This window comes from Vidua macroura, chromosome 5 (assembly GCF_024509145.1).
Source record: "Vidua macroura isolate BioBank_ID:100142 chromosome 5, ASM2450914v1, whole genome shotgun sequence".
Classification (NCBI taxonomy): Eukaryota; Metazoa; Chordata; class Aves; order Passeriformes; family Viduidae; genus Vidua; species Vidua macroura.
In genome coordinates this window covers 66,770,083-66,785,698 of record NC_071575.1, presented here as the reverse complement: position 1 = coordinate 66,785,698, position 15,616 = coordinate 66,770,083, and the positions used below count along the sequence as shown (strand labels likewise).

The following is a 15,616-nucleotide window of genomic DNA, read 5'->3' as shown; positions in this document are numbered from 1 at the left end:
ATACCCTTCCCTTTATCCTACCAAACGTGTGGCTGTCCTGGAGCTGCAGAGAGAGATACCTCTTCCAGAGCTAGAGATGCCCCAGCCCACTGGCTTCTCCCATGGGGCTGGTAGACATGCAGACAAGTAGTCTTGACCTCTCTGGCTGTAGACCAGAGATCCTGATTTCTACTAAAGACTTGAGGAGCTCTTGGACATCCCAGATCACCCTGGTTTCATCCTTGTCTCTGGGACAGTCTGTATGTTGACTTGTACAGAAGTGATACTGCTTCAGTTGTAAAAATCTTCCCACAGCATTTCTCCATTTGCACATCCCAGCAGCAGGCTCTGCCTGAGACCTAGGTGGGTCTGTCTTAATTGGAGTCTGCAGGTTAATTGCTAGGTTGGGCCATAGGGTAAACCACTGACATAAATCCAGGAGCAGGCATTTTGGGCATGTCTACAGACATTTGTTATTTATTATTATGGTAGTTCCTTGACAATCAATTAAGTAGTTTTAAAACAGGACCAAACTTCTAGTCAGGACAAATCTGTGAGAGATGGCCAAGTCTCAATTAGGCTCAAATTCTGCAGAGTGAAGATGTGCTGAATAGCACACAAGAACTGAGGCAACCGCTGCCATGCCAAGCACATAGAAAACCACTCTGTAACACCTCCCATGCCAAGCCAAAAGGCTCTTGACAAACAGTGTTTGTACACCCACCCCTGCCCAAATCCCATGGTCATTTGGCCATCAGAGAGCTCTTCTCTTCTAAGTGCGAATGCTCAAAAATTATTCAGATTTATTCTTCCATGGCAGGTAAATATCTGCACAAGTCTGAACATGAAGCTGCTCTGCACCATGTTATCTGCTGATCTGGAAGCTCTGTTCTGTGACTGACAGCCTAGAAAACAAGTTGCTGCTTTTTACAGTTTATTGCCAAGAGCTGTCTCCTCCACAGCATGTGCATACTCAGCTCTTACTGAGGTTTTTGACATTTGGAAAGAAACTGTGAAAAAATAATAGAACTTGGGACAATCAGAGTACAAGCAGAAGTAACTGCCCTCAAATGAAGATTTTTTTTGAGGCTGGCTGCTCAGAGAAGGAAGTTGAGAGATTTCCAAAACTTTTCTGGGAAAGCACAGAGTGAATTCCAAACAGGGACTTTCTGAGCCCAGAAATCTATCAAATAGGCCAAGATTAGTGGTGACTAATGATCCCTAAGAGTCTGGGAAAAGCTCTGAGTCAGTAATGGCTCCTATAAAGGAAAGGGCTAACATCAGTCAGTTCTGTTTTTTCTGTCAGTGAGGTGCAAAGTTTGCCTGTGCAGTGATAAGGTCTTTTAAGAATCAGAGAAAAAGACATTCTTAGTGATGTTGGGTGGGATGAAGATTTCTGCTCAGCACCTAGAAAATATTGTAAGGATAGTGCCTCACAGCCTCAAAGCACCAAATGTATGTCAGGTAATCACTTCCAGGAACAAAAAGGTATTTCATTCTGTGGTCCACGCATTTACTAAGCCTTCTGGCAAGACTCATCTCAAGACAAATTAATTTAGACTCCCAAAAAGATGTCAATTCAAAAAAAAGAAAAAAAAAATTACGCAGGTTGCATTTGAACTAGTGGTCATGAGGTCGCTTTCCTCTCGGCTCCTTTTAAAACACTGAACCCCTCAATTTTTAAAATGTTTCCAGCAGGATCAAAGGTGTTTTTTTACTTACTGCCTTTCATGCTCTTTCTAGTGAAATATCTCAGTGTGTTTGTTTTATTACTGTATTTAGAAAGTATTTGTTTAATCCGGTCACTTGTGCTGCATTTATTTTATATATGGAAGTGTCCGGCCTCCAGGGCTGATATATACAGAAGGGTGTTTAGGACACAGATTTATTAATATGCAGGGAAAAGGCTCCAAAGACACTTTCTCTGTGTCCCCTAGATCACTTTATTTCTTTTTTTTTCCTATGGTGGAAATAGTAATATTTAAAGGACTGAATAATAATACGAAAACTGAACTGGAAAAGCCATCTGCATGGGTGCCTGAAAGCTGGTTACTAAGCTGAAGTAAGTTTGACTAACAATGGACGTAGAAAACAGAACTCCTTCTTCTTGGGTTTGTTCTTGCACTGCCTGTTTAATGAGTCTTGCCCAAATAAATTAGTCACCACCTCTTAGTATCTTTATCTACACATGGGGGCAAAAGGCCTGCCTAGGACTTCATAAACATTTTGTGAAAAACAAATTTTTGCATACTGTCTAAAAGAATTTTGAGCAAGATTACATATGCAGTTGTCTCAGGAAATCCATACATTTTCCAGCATGTGTAATAACAATGATCAGGAACAAAACAAAACTGCAGGTTAAAGTTACCAGCTCTTCTCAGCATGGTAATTCATTCTGTAGAATGCAGGAGGAAATGTATACTCTGAGATTCTCAGATTAGATGGTACTTTTCAAAATACAGTGTTTAGGATCTTTACTATTAGGCTGCAAGAATGCAGCCCAGGTTTTCTAACCCTTTAATACGTTCTAATTGGTTAAATGTCACTTGGTTACACAGAAAGAAAAGTAAGCCTTAAACTATGTTAGATTACCATCTGCCCAAATGTTGAAATTATTGTGAAATTCTGCCTAGCAGGAAACTGGCTGTTAGCTTTCTTCCCTTGTTATTCTTTCATATATTGCTGGGAGATACTTGGAGTTCACTTGAAATGTCTCATACTGTTTAACTGGAAGAAATCTAGCAATGAGGAACTAGCTGCAGTGGTTCAGGATTTTGTTTTACACAGAGGTTTTTCTTTCTCATCCCCAAACTGAGGGACAAATGATCAGTATATGGCATTACTTGCTTTGACATACAAGCTGTTTAAGGCTGAAGAACTGGATTATGAACATTTAAAAACAAGGCTGGTGTGAGTTTCCCAGAGATTTTGGGACTGGACTCTCAATCTGTCAGGATTAAATTGGGGGGAAAAAAAATCCCAATTATTTTAACAATATGCTGTATTCCCCCACAAACTAGCCAGGGCAGCCTTGGTAATTCGTTTATGTAGGCCTAAAGAGAATCACACCTGTAGGATTTGTGTCCATCTAAGGAACTGAAATTTGTCCTGCCCATGCTCTGCCAACCAAGCGTGACTCAGCTCCCAACTAGAAAAAAGATTAGTTTGAGCTAATAACATTCAGATCTGTCTGCAGGGTACTAGTTTAGGACCTTTACATATGCAGTTCTGTGCCTTTGAAGTCAAAATGTTTGCAGCTAATATTGAAAAGCACAGATCCAATCTTAAGTGTCTGGTTCCACCTGAAAACCAGCTGAACACGGAAACTTGATTGTCTGAAATTCAATGGTATGTTCCAGAGTAAAAGTACATATTTAAGTCCTGTAAGCAGAAGCATTTGAGCATTCTCTTTCAGTAACATGAAAATGCTCCTAGTCAGAGGACTAGGAACTTAAGAAGAAAAGCTTTTTATTTTAAACATCATTCTGCCTGAATCTTTATCAACTAAGAGATGGAGGCCACTCACAGCAAACATTAATACTTAGTTGATCTAAACAGGTTCAGGAACTCAAGATTTCTGATGAGCTTGTTTTTGAAATGAAAAACACATTAAAAATGGAAAAGAACTTAAAAGAATTGTTCACTATAGCTGCTAAACACATCTGTCAGGGCTGTTGTGGCATTTTACTTCAAGACAGGTGAGGGTGACTTGGACTGTGTTCCCCAGGCTTAGCAAAACCTGGGAATCACTGTGATGCCCAAGACGACAAGAAGCAGTGATAACAGACTCATGCATGGTAATGCCCTACCAAAGGATCGTGTTTGAAATGACATGAGCTGCTTTTGGAAAAGGAAAAAGGAGTACTCTGAGCACAGTGATTATTTTGAGGTATAGGATGATTTCCTCAAAAGCAGCAGTGGAAGGTGCTGTCACTGAGGATGTATCAGTTCACAGAGGTAGAAAGCTGACTGTTAAGAGTCTGTAAGATTGATTCTGTTTTTTTGACTTCCCACAAGGCCCAAAGAACAGACTTGCAACTGCATTCAAGAGTCCTGAACCAGCTGCAGATCCTCCACGTGGCTGCAGTGGAGTTTGGAGGTAATCCCACTCTGGCCACCATGGGCAGGTGCCAACACACAGCTGGAGCTGTGACAGTTTGGCTTTGACTCTCCCAGCACCTGAGGTGATTGGCAGTGACTCACAGGAAGGCTCCCATGGGGAACAGCAATTCTCCCATCACTACCAATGAGCCAGTACTTATGCACTTTTCTGGATCGCAGCCAGAGAGAAACTCGTACTCTCACAGGCTATAAATCTGATGGTAGCAGTAGACAGGACAGGTGTGGGAAAGCTGCAGTCTGCGTTCCAAGCATGCAACCCTTTAGAATTAAATTATTTCTTCAAAAACAAAGAGTTCAAGAGTTCAGCCTTCACACAACATATGCTGCCATGCACAACAAATATTCTTTAAATCTCAGTAGCAAGACAATCACAACTGCAAAGCTTCTCTGTTTCAAAGAGTAGCCACTTCTACTTTAAACAGTTTTTCAACATCAACTAATTTCAGACACTGAAGCTAACTTTATCCCTAAGAGAAGTCAGAACATTTGCCTTCACTTGCAGTTCCTCTGGCTGGCCTGAGGCTTGGTTTGCCTGCCAGATTTTACACTGCTGATATGATAACCACAAATCTCAGCAGGCAAAAATCTTGACCACAACAACCTCGTGTTGACTTCAGTAGCACCTGGATCTCACCCAGCACATAAACCTGTGTCAGTGCACATTAGATGGGAGCTGCTGGACAGACATCTCTGGGAGATGCCAAGTCTTCTGGACCATAGATCAGGGTAGCATTTTTCTACCTTCCTCCAAGAACAGCCTTCAAACTGGCAGATTTGTCTCCAAAGTCCATTTATATATTAAGATCCCTGGCAGTGCCCTCAAATTGTTATTATGATACCCCTTCCATGCTTGACTTGGATGTAAGGAATCCCCCTTCCACTTCAAACCACTGTGATCCACAGGGAAAAGAACTCAGAGGTGTTTTAATGGGCCTGGTGATGACAGACTGATGTGGTGGGAGCAGTTAACACCGTAGCTTGAGGTATCTTCTGTGCCCTCAGAGAAGATTCCTCATTTTTCTGTGCCCTCAGAGATTCCTCATTTCTCAAAGAAACATACTGTTATAAACTCAACCATTCCTTTTTCAAGGGACATCACACAACTTTTAGCAGGTGGATACTTTCCACCAGATGTTTCTATTTCTGGTCTGGAAATGGGTACTTGAAGATAAAATGCTTTCAGTCCTATTACTCTGAGCTACCTGATTCCTTTCTGTTCTGAGTTTCATAGTCTGAATGTACACTTTCCGAGTGTGTTTTCACCATAACCAAGACATTCTGGCAAACAAATACTGCTCTTCTAAGGAAAAGCAGTGGTTTATCACAGGTTGAAATGGCAAAACTTTGCTTGGCACAACTCTTCTGGACTATGTGCTTGGCAGTGCATTGAAAACCAGACTGAAAAATCAGAGCCACATGCACTCCAGTACCCCCTAAATAAACAGTGCTGATAGCCAAGTTACTCTAAATTGGGCAGAACTGAAAAATGAAGCAAGATTGGGTTTGTGTCTCTGTGGTCAGATGCATGCCAGGATTTTGCAAGTTCATTAAGGTTTTGAGAAATGACAAGGCAGAGCTTAAACTTCCTTTTAGCAAGGGCTACTTTATGTCATCCCAGATTCCACGATGGGAAGGAGATATCTACAATGCAGTTCCTTTTCACTGATTTGTCACCGTTTTAGCTGTCTAGAAGTTCCTATCCACCAGAAAGTGGAACCTGCCTGTTCCTCACGGCCTCCTATCATTACAGTCATGTTTCAGTGTATCGCAATGCTGACAAAATTAAGACAATTTTTAGGCTCATCTGACAATTCAACCCCACTGCCCATTTCTTTTCTTCTCTGAAACTAAATTCAATGGATATTGTGGTCCTCCAGACTATAAGAAATTTTTAGCATCATCAGTTCTCCTGAGCTTCACACTAAGAACTTCCATGTTCCTCACATGAGACACCAAACAACCATCTGACCTTTGGCTGCTACTAACGTGTAAATCACAGACATGGTCGACTTGCAGGAAAATTCTTGGGCATTTCATTAACAGTCTTCTGAAACACCAAGTACAGTGACCTCGTTGAGTTTCTTACAGTAAGTCTGAAGATTTGGCTCAAGGGATAGCAGAGTTTCAACAAAACCAATTATCGAATCAGTGATTTTGAGAACTGTCCAAATTCAAACTAAAATATCAATTAGTGATGGAATTTTAATGTTGCCTCTGGCAGGATCTGTGATATAACAGTGATTTTAGAGTCATTTCCTTAGCAATTTCCTTCTGAAGACTAGTCTATTTCCTGAACTTCATGACCACATAATGAGATTTGTCAACAACAAAATCACAAACAATGCTGTTTGCAAGGCATGCTCTGGTCAAAGATTGTGTTTGGTGAAGAAATTATGTCAGGAAACATGATGTCTATGATAGCCATACACACATAATTGCTTTGCTAACAGAGGCAATCCTGTTGCTACACAGCTACAACTGAGTTGCCTGTCTGACACAGGAATTTTACCAGATTTATTCTCACATCACACAATGGCAAAAACTTTTTAAGTTCACCTACCTTGAAAAATCTCCCTTTGCCTCCTGTAAAACAAGGGAGAGAAATGAAAAATACATAATTAAAAACAGGAAAAAAAAAGAGAAGAAAAGGCTGTTCAAGAGTTTCCATTTGCAAAATTCATTTAGCAGCAATTTCCTGTTGTAATTGATTCCTCATGCAGTTTTTGGAACCCATATCTAATGTCAAATGCCATGATACAGTGAGTTGGGCAGATTAGCAAACAAAAGATCTAATACAGGGCCAGATGATTCCTCATTCTGCTGTGGATACCTAAGATGCTACAGGAAGTAATGCCAGTAAATAAGAAATTTTGGGTGGTACATCACTAGAAAATCTCTGAAGTCTCAGTGGCTTTGCAACCTCTGAGACTGCAACTCCCCTGACTTTTTTACAAGTATTCTGGCCATTTTCTAGTACCTAGACTTTCAAAAAGCTTGCTCACTGTCAGCTTTCAAAGGGATGCAAGACACAGGTTTCTCTAACTCCTTGCTGGGTGCTTGGGGGAGTATTTAGCTCCCTTACTTGTACATCTAGATACTTCTATTTATTACCAACACAGCCTGACGTTAAAGGATTGGATAATGTTCCACTACAGTAGTTAGATTAGTCTTACTGCACACCTGGAGAATCCTCAGAATCTGCTGAGTGCCCTCTGCAATAGATTTAGCACACATTTTGCATTTTCCATTGACCACAGACAATATGCCTTTCATGTGATTCATGCTAAAGCACCTCATTTGCCACCAGCTACACAGAAAGCACAGTACAAGAATGTAATTTGTGCAGTGAGGGAGTTTCCACTACCAAAAGGACTGGGCTTTGTGTTCAGGTCTTTTGTCTTTACATCCATTCATCTACCCGCAAAACCTGCCAGCCCACGTCCAGTGGTATTTCAGTCCTGAGGCCGGGGTAAAGTTCAGAGCTCTGGTGGTACTTTAATTTGTTCTGGTTATAAAACAATTTGAAATAGGGCTGCAGACTAAATCACTTGATTTCTGACAGACTTTTACTATCTTTCCATTTCCCTCTGCGTGAACTGACGGGCAGACAAGCACTTCTCTGGTTCAAACGAAGGAATCTTTGAGCATGTCATGATTACAGTTCAACACAGAACAAAGCCCAAAGGATATGCTCTTGCCTGCATAGGTGTGAGCATGCTTAATTAAAAAAAAAACAATTTTGTAGGGTATATTCTTCAGAATTCAGTGCTTTGACCTAAATGCTGCAGCAAGAAGTAGAGCAAAATGCAGTATGATTCCTTTTGTTTTGCTTGGATCCTGTCACAAACATGGGTTGTAATAGTTTCTGGTTACAGGCAGCAAAGGTGTGGCTTGTTTTGACTGTTTTCATTAAGTTACACATCAAACTACTACAGGAATAAGCGTAACATCCTGTGTTTGTGGCAAGAAACAATCCTAGCAACAAGGGTTACTTACAGCTCTGGGTCTGGCTGTACAATTACTAAGCACTAAGTTATTCACTAGGATGAGCAGACAATAGATTCATAATCCCACTGCTGCTCCTCACAATGAGCCCGTTGTTTGATGTGTATTCCCCCAACAGCCAATATGTGATTTCTATAATGTGCTGCTAATTGAGTCCTCCATCCTGACTCTCTCGCTCCATTCTTGTTACATAAAATGATTTTAATGAAGGTTCAAATCCCTACACTTTAATTGCTTCTTTAACATGGCAAGTGCTCTAGAAGTGCAGTGCATTATTATTTATTGGTGCAGTTTGATGAGCTGGTTTGTCTGCTCACATGGCTCCTCGTAGCTTTGTGGCTGATGGGACAAAAAAATAAAACTACAGACTGTAAGAGAGGGGAAACAAGGATCATCTGACAATTATGTCTGATGTGCTCCCACAGTCATGCTTCTAAAAAGAGAACTTTCACAAAACCCACCCTCGCTACTCTGAAAAGGTTCCTTTCTGGGAACCAGACATTTACCAAACACTGCTTGGTCATTTACTCTCTGACCCTTTTCCCTCTTCTTGAAGAGTGGAACTTTGAAGACAATATTTAGAAAGGTCTTTAAACCATTCTGCCCACGTTGGAGAATACAGACAGTTGCATATGTAGAAGCTTAATTAGCTCATCAGAGGACCAAGCCCCACTCAGAAAACAAATGCAAGTAAAAAAAACTATTGCATATGGATTTCACCTAGGAATTTGCATTCATCACTTAGATTTTCTCTGGCTGTACATCATACCCCAGAGTCTTGGATATCTGTGCTGGTGCAAACATAACACATTTCTATATGCAAAATATTGAGCAGTAGTACCTGCTCCCTGAGTGGGGAGGTCTAGTTTGAGAGCCTTCTGTTCCCATTTTGGCAGAAACAATGAAAACTGTGCAAAGACATCTTTTTCCTGCAATTGGTGGGAACCCCTACACTTCCACACAGCCATTGTGGATTTGGTAAATCAAAACATTTAATGCAGCATGAGGAAGCACCAAGTGAGAGAAAGTGGGTGCTTACCTGCAAGATGTACGCAGCCAGTTCAAACACAACTTCACTGTCAACCTCAATGAGTTCCTTGAAAGGTGAAGAAAACAAGAAAGAAAAAGAGAGTTGAGCTGCTGTAAGAAGGACATACATCTCCTCCTGACTACTGCATGGTGAAGCATGCAGTGGCAGTTTTCTCCCTTGGCTAGGCTTCAAAATATTCCCTAGGCTCCTGGAGACAAAAGGGCCCACTAAGATATGGAAAAAGACAAATATTCAGTGTAATGCACTGGTTAATGAAGCATAACTGGATGTGGCATGAAGGGATTCCTGGGGGAGGAGTGAGGAAAAGGCAGGTGGAAGGGGTAGGATCAGGGTACATTTTATTTTTTTGTGTGATTTAGTGAAAAGCAGTCTAGGATATAGATTTTCTTTGCCCTCAGATGTGACCATGGTTCAAAGGAACATAGCTTTGTCCTTGGCTCACAGAAGCAAGGTATGAGAATTTGTCTTTGACACACTGAGGTGGTATCAAAACCCCCACTGGACTCCTCTAGCCCTTGCAAAAGGTAAACTTACAGGAAAATGAACCATATTTGCTCATGCAGTATTTGAGCACCGGTTTTGTCCTTTTCATCCCCAAGAGCACTGAGGCTGAGGGTGGTTTGAGAATGAGCAGGGACAGCGAGTCTTTTGGTAGATCTTCCTTGCTCCATTTTATAGGATCCTGCCACTGATGAAAGCAGTCTTGGAGGGTTTTACTTGGACACCATGGTCACATTAAGAATACTGAGGGTCCCAACAGATCCTCTCAGGATTCCTCTGCTGTGCCTGACACAGCAGTTACAGAACCAAGGGGTCCAGGCACTGCTCTGGCTGAATGTGCAGAATGCAGTCCAAGCATCAAAGATGCTTGAGATGGGAGGCACAAGCATTACTCTGGAGGCCAAGCATGCTATTTCTGACTCTCTGGTCCCTGCCTTTGGGAAGCTAGTGGGCTTTTACTGAGATAATGTTTAGGTCTCTGTTCTGCAACTAGAACTCCTACATTGTCTCCTATAGACATAGCCCAGTAAACTGGGTCACTGTTCAGCTCATTCCTGTAGTGGTTTTTCTGTTGTATTTATTTAAGCTGCTGTTTTTAATATTTTACTTCATCTGGCAAGAAATGAGTGATCTAAATATAGATCACTGCTGTGATCCATGCTCCAGCCAACTCATGGCCACACCTCATTTACAAGCCACAATTGCTGCATTGGCTTGTCTCTGGCAAAATCAAAAACAAAGGGAACAAAACACAGGATAAGATCCAGGTGTCCTTGGCTTTCACTAGTGCCAGCTTTTTAAAATAAGTTCACCTCTTTCATAACAACTCCTTGGGGAGTGAAGAGCAGCTCTGCTAGGGGCGATAAACACGCCTTTCCCCTCTCAGCTGAACTGCCTGAGTCACGCAGGCACCTGCACCAATGATGAGCCTGTGCCAAGGGAAGCGGCTGGTGCAAGAGGTTGATTCAGCTGCAGGCAGGGCCGGGCTGGGGTTGTCAGGCACATCCCATAGCAAGGGGCAATGCAGAGTAGAACCAGAGCACCTGGTCTTCCTCCTGTCTGGAAGCATCAGGCATGGCACAGATAAAACAGCCCGTGCAACCACGTGTCGATGCTATGGCAAGTCTATACTGGCAGGTGAAGTGGGCCAGAGCCCATTCTCTGGTCCCAAGGGTACATGGGGTGCAGTAGAGCTCATGACTAAATGCTCACCCTCTCTTCCCCAGTCCCAGATGGGGTTTCCACCACTGTGTTGTCTATTTGGAACAGGTGCACGTCCTTGATCAGTGCTGAAGCAACGCCTGGGGCAGAGCCAGTTGGCACAGGCCAAAACCCACGCCAGACATGCGAGTCATTAAACAGCCTGTCTGATCAAGGGACAGTGCCTGATGCCAAGCCCTGTCTGCTTTGGTAGTACAAATGTGGCTTGGCCTTTCTGGCAAAAGTGTCTTGCTGGTCCTGTGCAAGGGTTTGGGTGTGTGGGTTCACAAATGTCTCACTACTCAACAGGGTCAGTGAGTGGGGGCAGTGGGCACAGCCAGAGGAGCACAGCACTCAACACAGGGCCAGGTGGCAACCCAGTGACCAGCAGCCCCAAACCAGGCCTCAGTTTTATTTTTCCCCATCCTGAGCAAGGGGATGTTTGAGGATGTGTGTCTGGAGAATCAACAGGGAAAGGTCTGAGGTGCTAGCATAGTGTTAGGAACTAACACCTCAGACCTTTCCCTGTTTCAAACATATTGATCTTTCTGGGCTGCAGGGGAGCCAGGGCTGGAGGTATTCATGGGAAGTCCAATAAGGAAACTCTTGGTGCAACAAGGAAGCTCTCAAGGTTTGGCAGCATGCGACATCATGTGCTAGCTGCAGGAATGACAAGCACTGGCTGTGCTTAGACACCAAGTTCCCCACAACATGACATTAAGAGGAATCTGCCAGGCTGAGCCTCAGAAGACACTTTGCACCCAATTTTCAAATTCAGTGCCTTTTTCAATAGTACAGCATGGCTCACTGTGGCTGGAAGTCAAATGGGGAAGGATCTGCATGGGAGATTGGGACTTCAGCAGGGCTATTTTTGGATAGAGATGTTCAGCTTGAATGTGCAAAGTAATGGTTTCAGGAGAGGTCAGACTAAAATAGACCCACTTAGATCTGTAGGCACTTTGTTTTCTTTATTTTGTTCCCTTCTTCTTCTTATTAAGCTTTCTCCAAAAAAAGAACAACAGTGTAAGCTTTTCCTGGCAGTACTTCAAAAAGGAACTTTCCCCAGGAACCAAAACGTGATGCTCACTGAGCTTGTTGCTGGAGAGGGCTGACTAAGCACATCTAATTGCAGCCTTGCCAGAGAGCAAAGCACTGCACAGCTCAGCTCAGCAGCCCTGCCTAGCTCCTGGGTACTGAAAAAAAGGAATTTTCTGGCTTCTGCCCTGGATTTTAGAAAATACAAAGTTAGTCCCTGCATTTTAGGACATATAAATGTCAAGTGAGGCTCCAGATTTGGTGTAATCCACGTGGCTTGGCAGGTCACAAATGTGCTGAGAGTTGTGGGATGGCGGAACAATCTCGCCTTGACTACATCTGTCTTTCCCTACCACTTCCTCTCTGGCAGATGGAGGTGAGTCACAGGAATGGCCTCTGCCAGCACAGAGGGAGGTAGGAGGGATCCTCCCAGGGAATCCCAGCTGCTGACAAACCTCTCCCAGTCCCAAACATCCAGCCCACCTGGCTGAGTCTGCACACTGCCAATCTCCATCTCCACCAGTGTGGTCTGGGGCTGGGGCTGGTTGATTTTCCAGACCTTGCCATGTACAGCTGGCTTGTGGCACGAGAGGGATCAGCTTCATGGCTCTGCAGTGGTTACCCCTCCAAGCCGAGGATGTGCCAGGACGCCTGATCTCTGGCACAGAGTACCTGGCAAGGGGCTGCTCTGAGGGGCAGTGCCAGGGACAGCAGCCTGGTCTTTCAGGAGTGTACCAGGGAGGGCAATTACTCATACAAAACCATTTCTCAGTGCATGGCTTGTTCCTCTACAAGGTGATCTTCAGTGCATATCCACAGACACCTTTACCCCACTCACATATAAACCCATAAACTCCTCCTGTCCCACAAATCTGAGGGCACTTGGCTTGTTCAGCCTGGAGAAGAGGCTGAGAGGAGACCTCATGGGAGACCCGCAACATCCTCACGAGGGGAAGTGGAGGGGCAAGCACTGAACTCTTATCTGGTGAACAGTGACATGCCGAGGGAATGACACGAAACTGACACATGACTGGATATCAGGAAACGCTTCTTCGCCAGAGGGTACCTGGCCATTGATTGGAACAGGCTCCCCAAGGAAGTGGTCACAGCACTGATCCTGACAGAGTTCAAGATGCCTTTGGACAATACTCCCATGAACATGGTGGGATGCTTGGGGTTTATGCGTGCAGAGCCGAGAGCTGGACACGACGATCCTTGCGGCTCCCTTCCAACTGAGGCCATTCCATCGTTCCCTCTCCCTCTCTCCCCCCTCACACACACCGCTGCCCCGGCCCCGAAGATGGCGCCCGCGCCGCACTGCCGCCCTCTGCGGGCCGGAAACCCTCACGGCAGCCACTCGGCCCAGAGCGCGTTTTTAACACAAAACCAGATATTTCCTTCTAAATACAAGCCAGTTCATAATTTTAGCGGTGCAGATTCTCTCCTGCCAGCTACAAGAGTTACTTCCAGGACTGTTTTACCTCAGAACCACTCTCTGACAGGAAAGCTGCTGCCAAGTACGGTGGCAGCTGGAGACGGAGGACTGAGGGAATGTGAGAGGAGGAGGAGAAGGAGCAGGAGGAGGAAGAGGAGGAGAAGGTTGTGTCTGGAAGTCCAGGTATGACCAATGTAAATTTTGGGGCAGGGAATGCAGATCCAGGTGTCTCAGCCCACTCCGGTACCATCCTGAGCTCCCCAAGTCCTCACCTTGTAAATGCAGGACTTGGCGTTCAAGAAAAACAGCTCGATGGTGGCATTGTCCTTCAGATAGGAGATGCTTTCAATGTAGAACCTGAAAGGGAAAGCAAGAGGGGTGAGACACGAGGGAACTAGGGCAAAACATGGAAATGCACTTATTAAATGAAAAATGTGGTCAATGGCATCAAGATGAATGTATTAAAAATGAACTTTCTTCTCTTACATCAGACTGAGGTGGTGAAGGAGGCTCGTGCACACTCCAGGACGTGATCAGTCACCACCACCCCAGCCATACCAAAGGAACTGGATCAGCAAGTGGATGATTTAGGTTCTAGATAATATTTTGTTTTGTTTTTAGACTTAAAATAAACCTTTATTCTGTTTTTTTGTAAGCTTCACCTTCATTTGCCATCACATTTTCACCATCAGCATTTCTTCATCACTCCTTTACCCATCACCACAATTCTGCGCTGTTAACCTGCATCTTGTAAAATATTAATCTACAGAAATGCTCTTCTGGGTTCCTTCCCTGTCCCCTTCAGCTCTGCATAAAGCAAAATTTTTAAGGGGTTCTTTACATATTATATCTATGGTCTCACAGTAAGACAGTAGTTACTAACCTTGCATAGTTTACTAGTATCATGAATAACAATGTTAAGGATGACAGGGAATGATCATAATCTAATTTTTTTGAGCTGAAGGGTTTTCTCAAACTCAGGAGAAAGCTCAAATCCTCAGTGTTAGAAAAACCCACTTGTTTTCGTCAGAAAAACTCCAACTCCTTGCTTATTAGAGTGAAAGAAACATTTTGTTCATCTGCTGAAGGGCTCCTGTCTGTAAAACCCTTCCTACACCCCCTTCAGAAGAGAAATAAAAATAAGACCTGGATAAAATAAAATAAAATAAACTCCAAGAAAATACCAGCAACCAATCAAATTGGTTGATTGCCCCAAATATTTGCAATTTTGTTGAAAGCCCATGATATGTATGAATTTATTCAGTACTCCATGTCCTGCCTGCTCTGAAGGTCTGATGCTTTGGCAATGAACTTTGAGAGTGCTTTGTGAGAATTGACTCCTGTCCTTAATTCTGCCTTGAGATCTTTTTTTTTTTGGGAAAAAATGTTCTGGATACTGTCAATGTTAATGACTGATCATTCCATAGAGGTATGTTGTGTATTCCTGTAGTAACAGAGAAAGCCTGGCTATGTTCAGTGAATGTTAAGGTGAATTTTGCATTTACTTAGTGTTTTAGGTAAGGAAAATTAAATAGATCATGATGCTGTTTGGTAGTGATCTTCAAACTGCAGTGCAGTGACAGCAGTGTTCCTTACATAAATTCCAGTGCTATCGTGCCTTGTCAGAGGCAATTAGAATAGGGAAGGTGCCAGGGAAATGGTGTCTACACCAGGGACTTTTGAAAACCCAAATTCCTTAGAAATCTGGGTTGACATGCAGGCTCCAGTCACAGAGAAGCCCCACTCGCTGACCCCGCTGTCTGGGAGCAGACAGACCTGTGGACACTCTTGAGGCTTCACACAAGTGCTGAAGGGATTGTCCACATCCAGCTATTTGCAGAGTTCAGGGCCTTAAATGCAAACTTCTTCGGGGCAAAGGTCAAAGCTTTGTAGTGCTCCTAAGTGTCTTCTGAAGGCTCTTTAAAACATTTTATTTGCCGACAGGCAGAACCAACTCCTTGCTTATTAGAGTGAGAGAAACATTTTGTTCATCCGCTGAAGGGCTCCTGTCTGTATAACCCTTCCTTCTCCCCCTTCAGAAGAGAAATAAAAATAAGACCTGGATAAAATAAAATAAAATAAACTCCAAGAAAATACCAGCAACCAATCAAACCCACAAAACACTAAAAACATTTGAATGTAGTGATGATGAAGCACAAAGATTAAACTTTTTCTTTTTTTTTTTTTTTTTTTTTTTTTTTTTCTGGTTTTCCCTGTTTTACCTCCTGCCCTTAAAGTGGGCTTTTTTTTTTTTTTTTTTTTCCAAATAAAGAAAATTGATGCATTAA

General features: G+C 43.2%; 1 protein-coding gene across 3 annotated transcripts in view; it reads right to left on the bottom strand.

The window, feature by feature from the left end:
• The window catches only part of FRMD4A (FERM domain containing 4A), a 77,591-nt gene extending 63,690 nt beyond the window's left edge, over positions 1-13,901 (bottom strand). For 2 of the 3 annotated variants that reach the window (XM_053977837.1, XM_053977838.1), the window contains exons 1-3: positions 13,375-13,901; positions 9,146-9,202; positions 6,662-6,684 (exon numbers count right to left, since the gene is read on the bottom strand). In XM_053977837.1, coding sequence (XP_053833812.1) covers positions 6,662-6,684; positions 9,146-9,202; positions 13,375-13,578 — 284 coding nt within the window. In that variant the 5' untranslated portion in view covers positions 13,579-13,901. The remainder of the gene's footprint in view (positions 1-6,661; positions 6,685-9,145; positions 9,203-13,374) is intronic. The other variant, XM_053977840.1, reaches the window with a different exon arrangement.
• Positions 13,902-15,616: the final 1,715 nt, after the last annotated feature.